We start from the raw sequence: 13317 nt of genomic DNA, 5'->3' as shown, positions 1-13317 counted from the left end.
TTGATTAAGCCAAGTCTAAAAAAAAAATAAAGCGGAAATTTGTCGTTATGATCTGCCTCTTGTGGATTTCTGGGTCCTTGTACGATCCAAAACACGTGTCACGTGTTACTATTTATAACTTTATTCGTATTTTTTTTTTTTTTACAGTTGTGTTTTATGTGAATTACCTTACCGTTGTGTTTTATGTGATTTACCTTACAGTTGTGTTTTATGTGAATTACTTTACAGTTGTGTTATATGAGATTTACCTTACCGTTGGTTTTATGTGATTTACTTTACAGTTGTGTTTTATATGATTTACTTTACAGTTGTGTTTTATGTGGTTTACATTACTGTTGTTTTATGTTATGTGATTTACTTTACAATTGTGTTTTATGTGATTTACTTTACAGTTGTGTTTTATGTGATTTACTTTACAGTTGTGTTTTATGTGATTTACTTTACAGTTGTGTTTTATGTGATTTACATTACTGTTGTGTTTTATGTCATGTGATTTACTTTACAGTTGTGTTTTATGTCATGTGATTTACTTTACAGTTGTGTTTTATTTGATTTACCTTACAGTTGTATTTTATGTGATTTACCTTACAGTTGTGTTTTATTTGATTTACCTTACAGTTGTATTTTATGTGATTAACCTTACATTTGTGTTTTATGTGATTTACTTTACAGTCGTGTTTTATGTGATTTACTTTACAGTTGTGTCTTATGTGATTTACCTTACAGTCGTGTTTTATGTGATTAACCTTACAGTCGTGTTTTATGTGATTAACCTTACAGTCGTGTTTTATGTGATTAACCTTACAGTTATGTTTTATGTGATTTACTTTACAGTTGTGTTTTATATCCCCACAGCTGCCTTTGCCGTGATCGGCGCTACACCCAAGCTGTCCGATGCGTGCCAGAAATACGGGATCGAATCCCTGTGTTACCACGCCTTCCCGCCCTGCGACGAGACGTCGTCCAAACCCAAACCTCGTCAGATCTGCAAGGACGAGTGTGAGAGGTTGGAGTCTGATATCTGCAAGGCTGAGTATCTGCTGGCCAAACGACACGATCTGATAGGTGAGGCTTTTGATTGGGTAAAGGTTAATGGTATAATTGTTGCAGTCTGAGGATTGTGGATGGTTAAAGGTTGACGCAATAATTTATGTAGTTTGTCGTATTTGATTGGGGTAAAGGTTAATGGTATAATTTGTGCAGTCTGAGGATTTTGGGTGGTTAAAGGTTGACGCAATAATTTCTGTAGTTTGGGGATTTCGATTGGGCAAGGGTTAAGGGTATAATTTTTGCAGTTTGAGACTTTGGGTTGAGCAAGGGTTAACGATATAATTTTTGCAGCTCTTGTTTAGACAATACACATATTTCTTCAATAAAAAAAAAACAACTTAACCATGTTTATTAAACTGTGTTGGTAAAAAACTTGTGATTTGAATAATGACACTTCTGATTTCGTCTCCCCCCCCCCCCCTTCCCTCAGGAGAAACTTTGCTTCCAAAATGTCACGAGCTGAAAGGCCCGGGGACGGAGGAGTACCAGAACTGCAAAAGACTGGGCATCCCCCCGGGGGTTTATCCCCAGGGTAGGGGAGAGAAGAAACCCTACGAGCGGCCGAATGACGAACCAGGTACTGTTTTTCTATCTACTTGACTCTGTTGTTGCTATGTTGAAAGGTACTGTCACTTAGGGACACTTCCCTATTAGCAGCGCTTATGTTTTTAGGTTTAACCTTAAACCTCATGTAACGCAATGGTTTAACTTGATATGACGGAGTTAAATGGGTTAGTAGGCTTATATTTTCTAGCTATCTGCACTGCATGGGTCGCATGCTTTATACCCATTTATACACGTCTATGTCAATGAAATAGTATAAATATTATTGCAAAAAGACACAATTCGTAAACAATAAACTGGTTTGTGTACTAGAAAGTAACATAACTAGAATACAACTGTAAATACAGCTCAATAAATGTATCATAAATTGGCTAGTAATAGTTATACAAATTCAGGCTAGGTTGTATACAAATATGTATCTGCTCCTCTAGATGTGAATTGCTACACTATATTTCTGATTTTAAACTTAGAGGCAATGTATCATGTATTTAAATATTAACCGTCAAGTATTTATCTGCCCCTCCCTAGATGTGACCTGCTACACTAAATTTCTGATTTTAAACTTAGAGGCAATGTATCATGTATTTAAATATTAACCGTCATGTATTTATCTGCCCCTCCCTAGATGTGACCTGCTACACTATATTTCTGATTTTAAACTTAGAGGCAATGTATCATGTATTTAAATCTTAAACATCATGTATTTATCTGCCCCCCCCCCCCCTAGATGTGACCTGCTACATGGGTACCGGTACCAAATACGAAGGTAAAGTCAGCTTCACCAGAAGCGGTCACACTTGCAGGAGATGGAAGGATATTCCAGAATTCTGTGAGTAGCAACCCTTTTAAAACATTGTTTTCAAAACTGTATCTAGATCCATTAAGTCAATTATACATTAGTATACATTGAAACGAGTATGCTGGTATACAAATTAGTTTGACTCTAGACTGATGGGCAAACTGTCCAGTTCTACTTTTTCAAGTTGAGACTTAACCAATTTTAATTATGATTTTTTCGGATTTTCTCACTCCTATTTCCATTCAGACTTGTCATATTCCACCTAGTCTTTAACCTCCCCCCCACACACACATACACATCCACTCCCCATCACCCACCCTGATAAAACCACTTTAAACCCCCCCCCTTCTCTCCGGCCGTCACACACATACACACACACTGATAAACACCCCCACACCCCCTGTAACACACACCCTTATAAAACCTCATTCCCCCACAAACACCCAGATAAAACCTCATTACCTCTCCACCCACCTCCACACACCCTGATAAACCCCACCCCGTCACACCCCCCTGATAAAACCTCACCCCCCCCGTCACACACATACACATACACCCTGATAAAACTTCCCCCCCCCCCCGTCACACCCCCCCCCCCCTGATAAAACCTCCCCCCCCCCCCCCCGTCACACACATGCACACACCCCCTGATAAAACATCCCCTTCCCCCCCACCCACCCCCTGATAAAACCTCCGTCAAGTTTCTACCCGGGCAACAAACATTATCGGCCGTCACCTCATTAATTGTGTATCAAGTACTCACGCCCGCGCGCACCATCGACCCGCGCACTCAACCGCCAACAGTTTTATTAGCGCCATTTCTCATACGCTCTGCTTATCTTCGGATCTCATTAATCAAAAGTTATCTGACCGAATCTCAACAGTTATCCCCCAACCCCCCTCCGCCTCACCCCCCACCCCCCACACCAGATATCACTCATTATTCACGAGTATATTTAGTTATCTCCATCCAAGTTTCACTATTTATCCCCCCTCAACCCGATAAATGTCACCAGTTATCTGCCCGACTATAACAAGTTACCTCCTACCTCTTCCAGGATTATCACCTGTTATTGCCCCTTATCACCAATTATCCCCAGTTGTCACCCCAATATCACCAGTAATATACAATTATCATCAGTTATTATCCCCACTATCACCAGTTATCTACCCCACTATCACCAGTTATCTACCCCACTATCACCAGTTATCTACCCCATTATCACCAGTTATCTACCATTATCACCAGTTATCTACCATTACCACCAGTTATCTACCATTACCACCAGTTATCTACCATTATCACCAGTTATCTACCATTATCACCAGTTATCTACCCCATTATCACCAGTTATCTACCCCAGTATCACCAGTTATCTACCCCAGTATCACCAGTTATCTACCATTATCACCAGTTATCTACCATTATCACCAGTTATCTACCCCAGTATCACCAGTTATCTACCCCAGTATCACCAGTTATCTACCCCACTATCACCAGTTATCTACCCCACTATCACCAGGTATCTACCCCCCCCCTCATTATCACCAAGTATCTACCACACTATCACCAGTTATCTGCCAGTATCATCAATTATCTACTCTACTATCACCATTCACCCACCCTACTATAATCATTCATCTGTCCCAGTATCACCAGTTATCTACCCCTACTATCACCTGTCATCTGTTCTACTATCACCCGTTATCTACCTAGTATCACCAGTTATCTAACATTATCACCACTTATCTCCCCCACTATGACCAATGATCCCACCACCAAATCCCTCTATAAACCTACGTTTGCTCCCCTCTCCCCCAGCTGCTGTTGGTGATCACAACTACTGTCGTAACCCCAGCAAGACTGAGGACAGTCCTTGGTGTTTTAAAGATACCCGAGGGAAGGAACGAGAACTCTGCGAGATACCAAAGTGTAGCGAGAACAGTAAGTAGACTTTCACCCCTCACACACACACATATATATCACACACACACACACGTACCACACACACACATACCACATGCACACGCGTGCCACAAACACACATATGATATACACATGCACACACACACATACAGACATACACACACACACACGTACCACACACACACACATACCACACACACACTTACCACAAACACACATACGATACACACACGCACACACACTTACAAACATACACATATACGCACACACGTACACACATACATACACGTACCAAACACACACCCATGATATACACATGCACACACACATACACAAACATACATACACACATACACACATATACATTCACATATATACACATATACCTTCTTTGTAAACTGAGTGTTACATTATAGCTTCAATTTTGCTTATCATTTCTATATTAAACATTTGCTGAAATATAATCGCTGTGTGATATTGCCACCATTTTTTTCTCCATAATGTATTGGTAGATTTAGAAACAAAATAAGTTTTGTTAGTTCTGATGTGTATTTTTATCTTTCTGTAAGAATTCTAATTAAAGAATAAAAATTATTTTAAACGTGTCAACTGTTAAGTGTTTAAGCGGAAATTAAACACAATTGTGCGGTGTATAAATAATACATTAGTTTACACTTTACACCGATGCTCTTTATTTTCACCTATCAATTTTTAGGCGCCTTCTTATTCTGATTATCTGTCCCTGTTGTCTCCCTTGCTGTTTATCACCGCCTTAACAAATGTAATGAAGAGCTCTACGCAGGGGACGCTACTCTAACAATTTAAAATTATCAATTTATTTTTTAACGTTTTAAATGTCAGATTTTTTAAAAATGGTTAAATCATGATTGTATTAGTTGACATTCGAAAAAAAGATAAATTAATAGCTCTTTAGATTTTAAAGTTTTGCAAACACTTCTAATTTTTATTTAATCAAGATTAAGGGATAAAGGATCATCCATAATCAACGTCACACTTGTAAAGAGGAAGGAATGTACGAAATAATGTGACGAGGTGTAGGAGTATAGGTTTATAAAGAGTTAGGAAACACTTTAGCATTATAAAAACAAATATCAAAAGCCGTTTCTTATGTTTTAAAAAAGACTTGTTATGATTGAAATTGATCAATATACTTCATATTTTGCAGAAAATCTGTAAATATTTTCATTAAATAAATCGTTATTTTAAAACAAATTTGCAAAATGTTTAGAGGTATGATAGGCAGAGTTGTAACTTCATGTTGGTGGGAGGGGGGGGGGGGGGTGTCTGGCTTTTTGTGACGATAGGGAGAAGGGGTGGACAGAAATGAATGGTGTTTATTTTTGTCGTTTTATAATTTGTGTATGCATAGTTAAAAAAATAATGATTGAACGTAGCATAATTCATAGAGTATTTTCTTTTGATTAAACCAGGGGGCACAAATCCCCATCCGCACCACCCTAGCTCCGCCACTGAATCCGCTTGTCAACCTTTACATACCCCCCCCCCCCCCCCCGATACACAATACGTTTTGATACGAAACTAACCGGGGTCTTGATCCAAATAAATGGCAAGCTCAGTCACTTCCTGCCCTCACCTGCGCCCCATCCCTCACCCGCTATCTGCACACGTTCGGCTGAGTACTCAATTGGCGGGGACGGAGATGCTAGATCCGCCTGGGTTAACCGGGCACTTGCCGGCTATCGAGTACGGCCATTGGTGATTTTAATTGGAGCCGACGAGAAAGGGAGAGCACTACAAAATATGAAGTAGATGGGTTAAACGCCCCTGTTAAATATAATGAGTAAATCATTAAAAGAGTGTGGATATTTTTTTTAATTACCTTCTTGACGCTCCTGTTAAATATAATGAGTAAATTATAAAGAGTATGGATATATATTTTTTTTTTCATTATCTTCTTTAAAAATGTATATTTCAATTTTTTATTCAAGTCATAAAACCAATAAACCAAGGCGAAGATGGAAGGTTTTACAGTAAACTCGATCGTAAATAACACGTTATTGATATACAGAAAAAAACAGGTCACACTTCTTCACATTTATCGCCGATTTATTATGATTTACGTTTTTGTAGTGCTGACTAGAACTCGTATTTTTCGGTACTTGGTATCACCGCGGCGCGCAAGGATCTCGATTTACCGCCGAGTAAAGTAGTTCCGCCTATCCGCACGTGACGCCATATTTAAAACGTAATGGACTGGAAACGATTAGGTTGATGCCCCCCTGTCAATCTACTTTATGTTTTAATTTTCATAATTTATGAGAACTAAATGTTTTTTATTTAGGTTTTAGATAACCATGCGATAAATCAATATTAAAAACAATTAATTCGCACACGAAACTCTTTTAATTAAAAAAAAAAACATCAAATTCCATTCCAATTTTCTAAATCTTTAATCCTAAGAACCGTTTGTTGTGAAGCCAACTACAAGGATTTACTAATATGAGCAACAGAAAAAAACCTGATTTTTTTTTTCAATATTGAGGAAACTACACCATTTTAGATAGTTACCCCATATTAGTAGCTGTAACGTTAGAAAAAAAATTAGAATAGACGATTAGAATTAGAATGGACGATTTTACACAATAAACAAATAAATAAGACAAATAGCAAAGATTTTGTTATATTACTCTTTTATCTACTATTCCTTACCCCCCCCCCCCCCCCAAAAAAATGAATTTTTAAAAATCATCACATACTAATAAAATAAACCACTCCATTACCGCTTAGTGTGATATAATATTTGCATGGCCCAAACCCGTATTAATGTATTGAATGACCGCGCAACAACTACGATGCTAACCTAAAAAAATACCTTACTCTAACCGTGTAGCAAATTAGGTCGACTTCTGACCTAACAAACCTTTACTTTTTCTAACGGTAAACCAATCTAGACCCCCCGTTATCTCCAAACACGAAAACCCAATCAGATTTTCCCATTAAATGGCTTGGCCTAATCAAATTACCCCGTGGCCAGTTATCAGCTTAGGCAATGTGAAAACAACCTTCTCCAATCATTGTTTCCAATCATTGTTTCCACCTTTAGTTTTTACACATTTTTTTCGCACTTGATTTAGGCTGCTTCTGTTAGAAATGTCTCGTTTATATTCAACAATCAAGTTAAGAAGGGAAAAATTGTTTAAAGGCAATCTTTGCTGAAATAATTTTTAATTATCTAAAGTCAAACTGCTAAAATAACTAAATTTTTTAAGTCAAACTTTGCTGAAATCATTGTTACATTTTAAAGTCAAACTCTACTAAAACAATTGAATTTGAATATTAAAATTGAAAGTTAATCTTCGCTTAAATAAATATAACCTTTATACCAGCTGAAGTAATTTACTAAGCGAGTAAGCATTTCTTTGATCTTTACAAAAAAAAACCCAAGTTACCATGGGTACAGTTTCCATCATAGTCCTACATCACATATTTTCAACATACATTCTACCACCATCTTTGACTGTAACATTACATCGCTTCCGTATCAAAATACTACATTAACAATATCTATTTTACTTGATGCTGAGGTTGTGTTTTTATTTTACAAAAAAAAAGTGATAGTAAAACGAATTACAATATGAAAATAAAGAAAGGAATTTATGATTATTTTCTTTTCAAAAACAAACCACCATATGTCCACCCCCCAATTCCCTTCCTCTCCATGAAAAATGTGAAATCCATACATATTTTAATCCCCTATAAAATGACTAAATGGGAATTTCTGGGCGCGCTAACAGGCAAAGGGCGGACAGGTTGGTTGTGCGCGCGCTATCAATTCAGCTCACCTGAGCCCACTGGGAGGACGCATGCGCGAAACTTAAGTGTATTAATTAAGGATTTATCGCACCCCGGCAACCCCGTGCTCCGATAACGGACCTTGATTGCGTCAAACAAGTGCAATTCTCGCGAAATTTAGGGCCAGTCTCGTTGTTAGGTTATCGAACTATTCTTTTTTTTTTCGATTTAAAAATAAATTATACTGTGATTTATACTATTTGCGATGAATTAATACCGTGTTAACACGCCCAGTTTTAGTTAGGCACACCCGCATGCAGGGGCAATTCACATGTTCGATACATGCCGGAGTTATCGTTCGTTCAATACGCCATGCTGGAGTTATCGTTCTGGATACCAAAAAAAAGTTTTGGCCCCTTGATTGATTTAGTTTTACATTTATCGGAAGTTTGATATCTATTAATAGAACGCATGTTTGTCATCGCTGAGATGTCGAGTAAGGGGGAGGTAAAGGTTAGATAAGGTGTGTGGTTGGGGGGGGGATTTGAGGATGGGAGGTGACAGCCTCACCCTGCGCTCTGCTGCCTCTTGAAACGTGTGAAACGTTTAGGTTTTAGCAGCGGCCTGGCTCAGCTGGTGCCCTGTTTAAATGTACCGGAATTAACCTTTATAAGATCGTGGGTCTGTGGGGGCTGGTTTCGTCCCTGTAGTTTTTTAAGTGTGAATGGTAAGTCATATATATATATATATATATATATATATATATATATATATATATATATATATATATATATATATATATATATATATATATACTGGTAGGCCATACCATACTTCCATCCGTGTATAAGGATAGTTAGGCGACCCAACCACCCCTGTAAGTGGATAATTGTGCAATCCCACCTCCCCTTTAAAGGATAGGCCATCTTTCCACCCCTGTATAATGGAATGGGTACATTCCACCACCCCTGTAAGGTTAGTTAACCCATATCACCACCCTATACTGGTTAATATATCTATCCCACAACCTCTGTATAAAGGGAGTGGGGCCATCTCACTGTCCCTGTATAAGGGAAGTGGATCTATTCCATTATCCCTGTTTAAGGGAAGTGGATATATTCCACGATCCAAGTATAAGAGAAGTGGATCTATTCCACGATCCAAGTATAAGAGAAGTGGATCTATTCCACGATCCAAGTATAAGAGAAGTGGATCTATCCCACGATCCAAGTATAAGGGAAGTGGATCTATCCCACTATTCCTGTTTAAAGGAAGTGGATCTATCCGACTATCCTTGTATAAAAAATGTGTATCTATCCCACAATCCCTGTATAAAGGGAGTGGGGGCCATCTCACTGTCCCTGTATAAGGGAAGTGGATCTATTCCATTATCCCTGTTTAAGGGAAGTGGATCTATTCCACGATCCAAGTATAAGAGAAGTGGATCTATTCCACGATCCAAGTATAAGAGAAGTGGATCTATTCCACGATCCAAGTATAAGAGAAGTGGATCTATTCCACGATCCAAGTATAAGAGAAGTGGATCTATCCCACGATCCAAGTATAAGGGAAGTGGATCTATCCCACTATTCCTGTTTAAAGGAAGTGGATCTATCCGACTATCCTTGTATAAAAAATGTGTATCTATCCCACAATCCCTGTATAAAGGGAGTGGGGGCCATCCCACCACCTAGCTCTAAGGTAGGTACATACAGAGAGGGGCGGGCCATGGCAATTAGACTCGTCTGTTATGCTTAGTTTGATCTGGCCAGTCCAAGCCAATTTGTAGGCGGTAAATAGAACCAATTTAATTTATTCCTACGGTGTTCTGGTTTGGGCAGATGGTAAAACTTTGGGGCCGGTAACTCGCATTTTTTGTCCTTGTGTCTCAGCTTTAGAAAAGGAAGAAAAAAAATATGGTCTAGTTTTTTACCTCCCTTTTTAGATATTTATCGTTCTTGGCTTAAGGCTCCAGATCTGCCTTGATTCTTATCTTTTTGGGGATTTTTCCCCTTATGAGATGTTGTTTACACTTTCACGTTTCGTTTTAATTAAAGTTTTTTTTTTTGTTTTTTTTTTTAAATACTTACCATCCAGTTATATCTTGATTTAGCATTTCAGGGACACAACGTTAATAAAGATGGGAGGGTCGGATCAAGAACGTTTTTGGCGCTTATTGTTCAATAGTAAAAATATGTAAAAGAAAAATAATTGTAATAATGTGATGCTGTTTAAATGCGTGGTATTTGGTGTGTTATGAGAGCTTTTGTAATATCTACGTTCATCTCTAAAAAAAATGTATTATTTTTATATAATTCGTGAAGAATTAACGTTTTAACTGGCTTCTTAATATATCAAAAATTTCATGTCGGCATTGTTTTTATACAAATAAGTTACAGGCTGTGGTGCTTATGGGGCGTAAATTATACGGAACTACAACTCTTTTTTAAAAAAGAAGAAATGTTTCTATATCACTGATATCGTCGATTATTATAAATGCAATAAATTGTTTTTTTTCCTAACAAATATCACTCAGTTCGTGGTACGTGTACGTCATGTGTCGATTTTAATGCTAAGGGTGGAAACAAACTGAGATGAAAACTGTTATTGTATAAACACCTCAACGAGTACCTCCTGCGTTTAAACACAACACTGGTGGGATATATAGAATCTTGGCAGAGATAGATAAGGATGAGTAGACGACTCACAGCGAATTCTGTTTGTATTGACTACAAAGCCGGTTCGTTTCTTGATTTCCTTCGATCATTGATATAAAAAAAAAGTATTTGTTTTACCAGCATGAGAGTTTGAAGCAACCTTTAAGATAGAAGGTAACACTACTGGAGTGGTACCAAACCGTCTGGGTCGTTTGCTACTGCAGACACCGCATGCTGAATGGATCAAAGCGCGGCAGGGGCGACACCCAGCGGTGACCTCGTTTCAATCACTTCCCTCGCCCCATCGCCACTGGCGATACCTCGGCGTCCTTACCTTTTTGAGCGGAGCCCTGAAGCCGGAGTATTCCTTATAATTACATACATACGCCTGCGAGCTTTTTTTTTAATAAAAAAATTATTTGATTTATGAAAAAAATATGTTTTACTGTTTAGAAGTTTAAAAACTATTTTCGAGGTTGAACATTTTATTATTCATAGTTATTTCCCTTGGGTCTTATTGCTACGCAGTTATGCTTTTCGTTTGCCAGATAAAAATTTGAATAATTCCATCACTTGTATTGTTTTAATAGTTCATCTTGTAACCAAACCACATCCCGACGAACACCGCATACAGCCTCTGCTTGAATATCTACAGCGTGTTTAGACTTTCTTAATCGGGCGTGAAACACAAACTTGGTACGCCGTAACACCACGGACGTCATGTTGTCAAGGAGCCAGATAAATTTCGCAGATTTTCTCTCGCTCAGTGCATTCGCGTTTTTCTTTGTTCTTTCGGGGGGAAATCGTTAATAGATAGTGGGGCGGGGTTAGGGTTTGTTTGGGGAGGAGGTGATGAGTACAGGGGCACGTGCAAGTGGTTGTCATTTTGATGGAGGGGCGTGTGCTAGTGCAGGAATGCAACTTTTGGTGTGTAGGTGTTTAGCGTTGGGGAGTAGATGTTTTGCATTGGGGAGTGGATGTTTAGTATTATGGGGTGGATGTTTTGTGGAGTAGATGTTTAGTAATGTGGGGTGGATGTTTAATGGAGTGGATGTTTTGTGGAGTGGATGTTTAGTGTTATTGGTGGATGTTTAGTGTTGTGGAGTAGGTGTTTAGCGTTGTGGAGTAGATGTTTAGTATTGTGGGGTGGATGTTTTATGGAGTGGATGTTTTGTGGAGTGGATGTTTAGTGTTATTGGTGGATGTTTAGTGTTGTGGAGTAGGTGTTTAGCGTTGTGGAGTAGATGTTTAGTATTGTGGGGTGGAATTTTATGGAGTGGATGTTTTGTGGAGTGGATGTTTAGTGTTATTGGTGGATGTTTAGTGTTGTGGAGTAGGTGTTTAGCGTTGGGTAGTAGATGTTTAGCGTTGTGGAGTAGATGTTTAGCGTTGTGGAGTAGATGTTTAGCGTTGGGGAGTAGGTGTTTAGCGTTGGGGAGTAGATGTTTTGTGGAGTAGATATTTAGCGTTGGGGAGTAGATGTTTAGCGTTGGGGAGTAGATGTTTAGCGTTATGGAGTAGATGTTTATCGTTGTGGAGTAGGTGAAGTAGATGTTTAGCGGTGTGGAGTAGATGTTAAGTATTGTGGAGTAGTTTAGTTTTGTGGAGTGGATGTTTTGTGGAGTAAATGTTTAGCGTTATGGAATATTGTGGGGTGGATGTTTTATGGAGTGGATGTTTTGTGGGGTGGATGTTTAGTATTGTGGGGTGGATGTTTAGTGTTTGGGATGGCAATTCGGATTGGATGTTTGGTGGTTGGGAATCGATGGTTAGTGTTTGGATTCGAAGTTTAGATTGGAGTTTTAGTATTTGGGATGGGATGTTAAAAGTAAGGCTTGGAATTTTGAATGGATGTTCATTGTTCGGGGTGGAAAAGTTTTTTTTATCAGATATGTAATTGTGTTGCCAGTAAGTGGCAACTGTTTTTTCTTTTTTTTTTTTAGAGGGGAAATCTGGAGCTAAGTATGGTGTTTATGGTTACTTTTCTAGTTGACTGGATTTTTTGTTAATTGACCTAGATGTTATTTACGTTCTATTATGCATATTAACAATGAACGTATATTAACATTAAGTGTACAACACCTGAATATACACACTAATAAAGACCTGATTTCCAGACATCTCTGAATTGCCTTGTAATTAACTGTTGATGTTTTCTACCCCCACAGACCACGGAGACTCCAACAAGCTCATGTACATCCTGATCCCGTCCCTCACGGTGCCGCTCACCCTGGGGATCCTACTAGCACTCGTCTGCTTCTGTCAAAAGTCGCGTATTTCAAGGTCAGTGTAAAAAATGGTTCCTCTTTTGGTCATTTCCGGTTGGAGGACATGCCATAATCGATGTTTCTTTCAGACATTTTTCTTCGTGGTTGAAGTATGTAAACTACGATCCTGGTACATCCCCCCATCCCCTGAAAAGATGCCTGGAACAAAACTGTTTATAATTGCATAGGCATTCATTATTTAAGTGCTTAACATATGTAGGCTTAATTAATATTATAGATGTATGAATACTCCGGTTAGATGGTAGGGACTACTTCTAA

The 13317-nt window shown here is 38.5% G+C and overlaps 1 protein-coding gene across 1 annotated transcript in view; it reads left to right on the top strand.

Annotated features, from left to right (window-relative positions):
- The window catches only part of LOC131949945 (inactive tyrosine-protein kinase transmembrane receptor ROR1), a gene marked incomplete at its 5' end in the record, with an annotated part of 115478 nt that overhangs the window by 98489 nt on the left and 3672 nt on the right, over window positions 1-13317 (top strand). Inside the window, 5 exons of the mRNA XM_059311907.1 lie at window positions 856-1065; window positions 1481-1627; window positions 2342-2443; window positions 4236-4358; window positions 12940-13054. Of these exons, the coding sequence (XP_059167890.1) occupies window positions 856-1065; window positions 1481-1627; window positions 2342-2443; window positions 4236-4358; window positions 12940-13054 (697 nt within the window). The remainder of the gene's footprint in view (window positions 1-855; window positions 1066-1480; window positions 1628-2341; window positions 2444-4235; window positions 4359-12939; window positions 13055-13317) is intronic.

The sequence above is a fragment of the Physella acuta genome, unplaced genomic scaffold, assembly GCF_028476545.2.
Source record: "Physella acuta isolate Inbredline_101_S28 unplaced genomic scaffold, ASM2847654v3 ptg000720l, whole genome shotgun sequence".
In the NCBI taxonomy this organism is placed as follows: Eukaryota; Metazoa; Mollusca; class Gastropoda; family Physidae; genus Physella; species Physella acuta.
The sequence above is the reverse complement of the archived record's forward strand: the minus strand, read 5'-3'. Positions and strand labels throughout refer to the sequence as shown.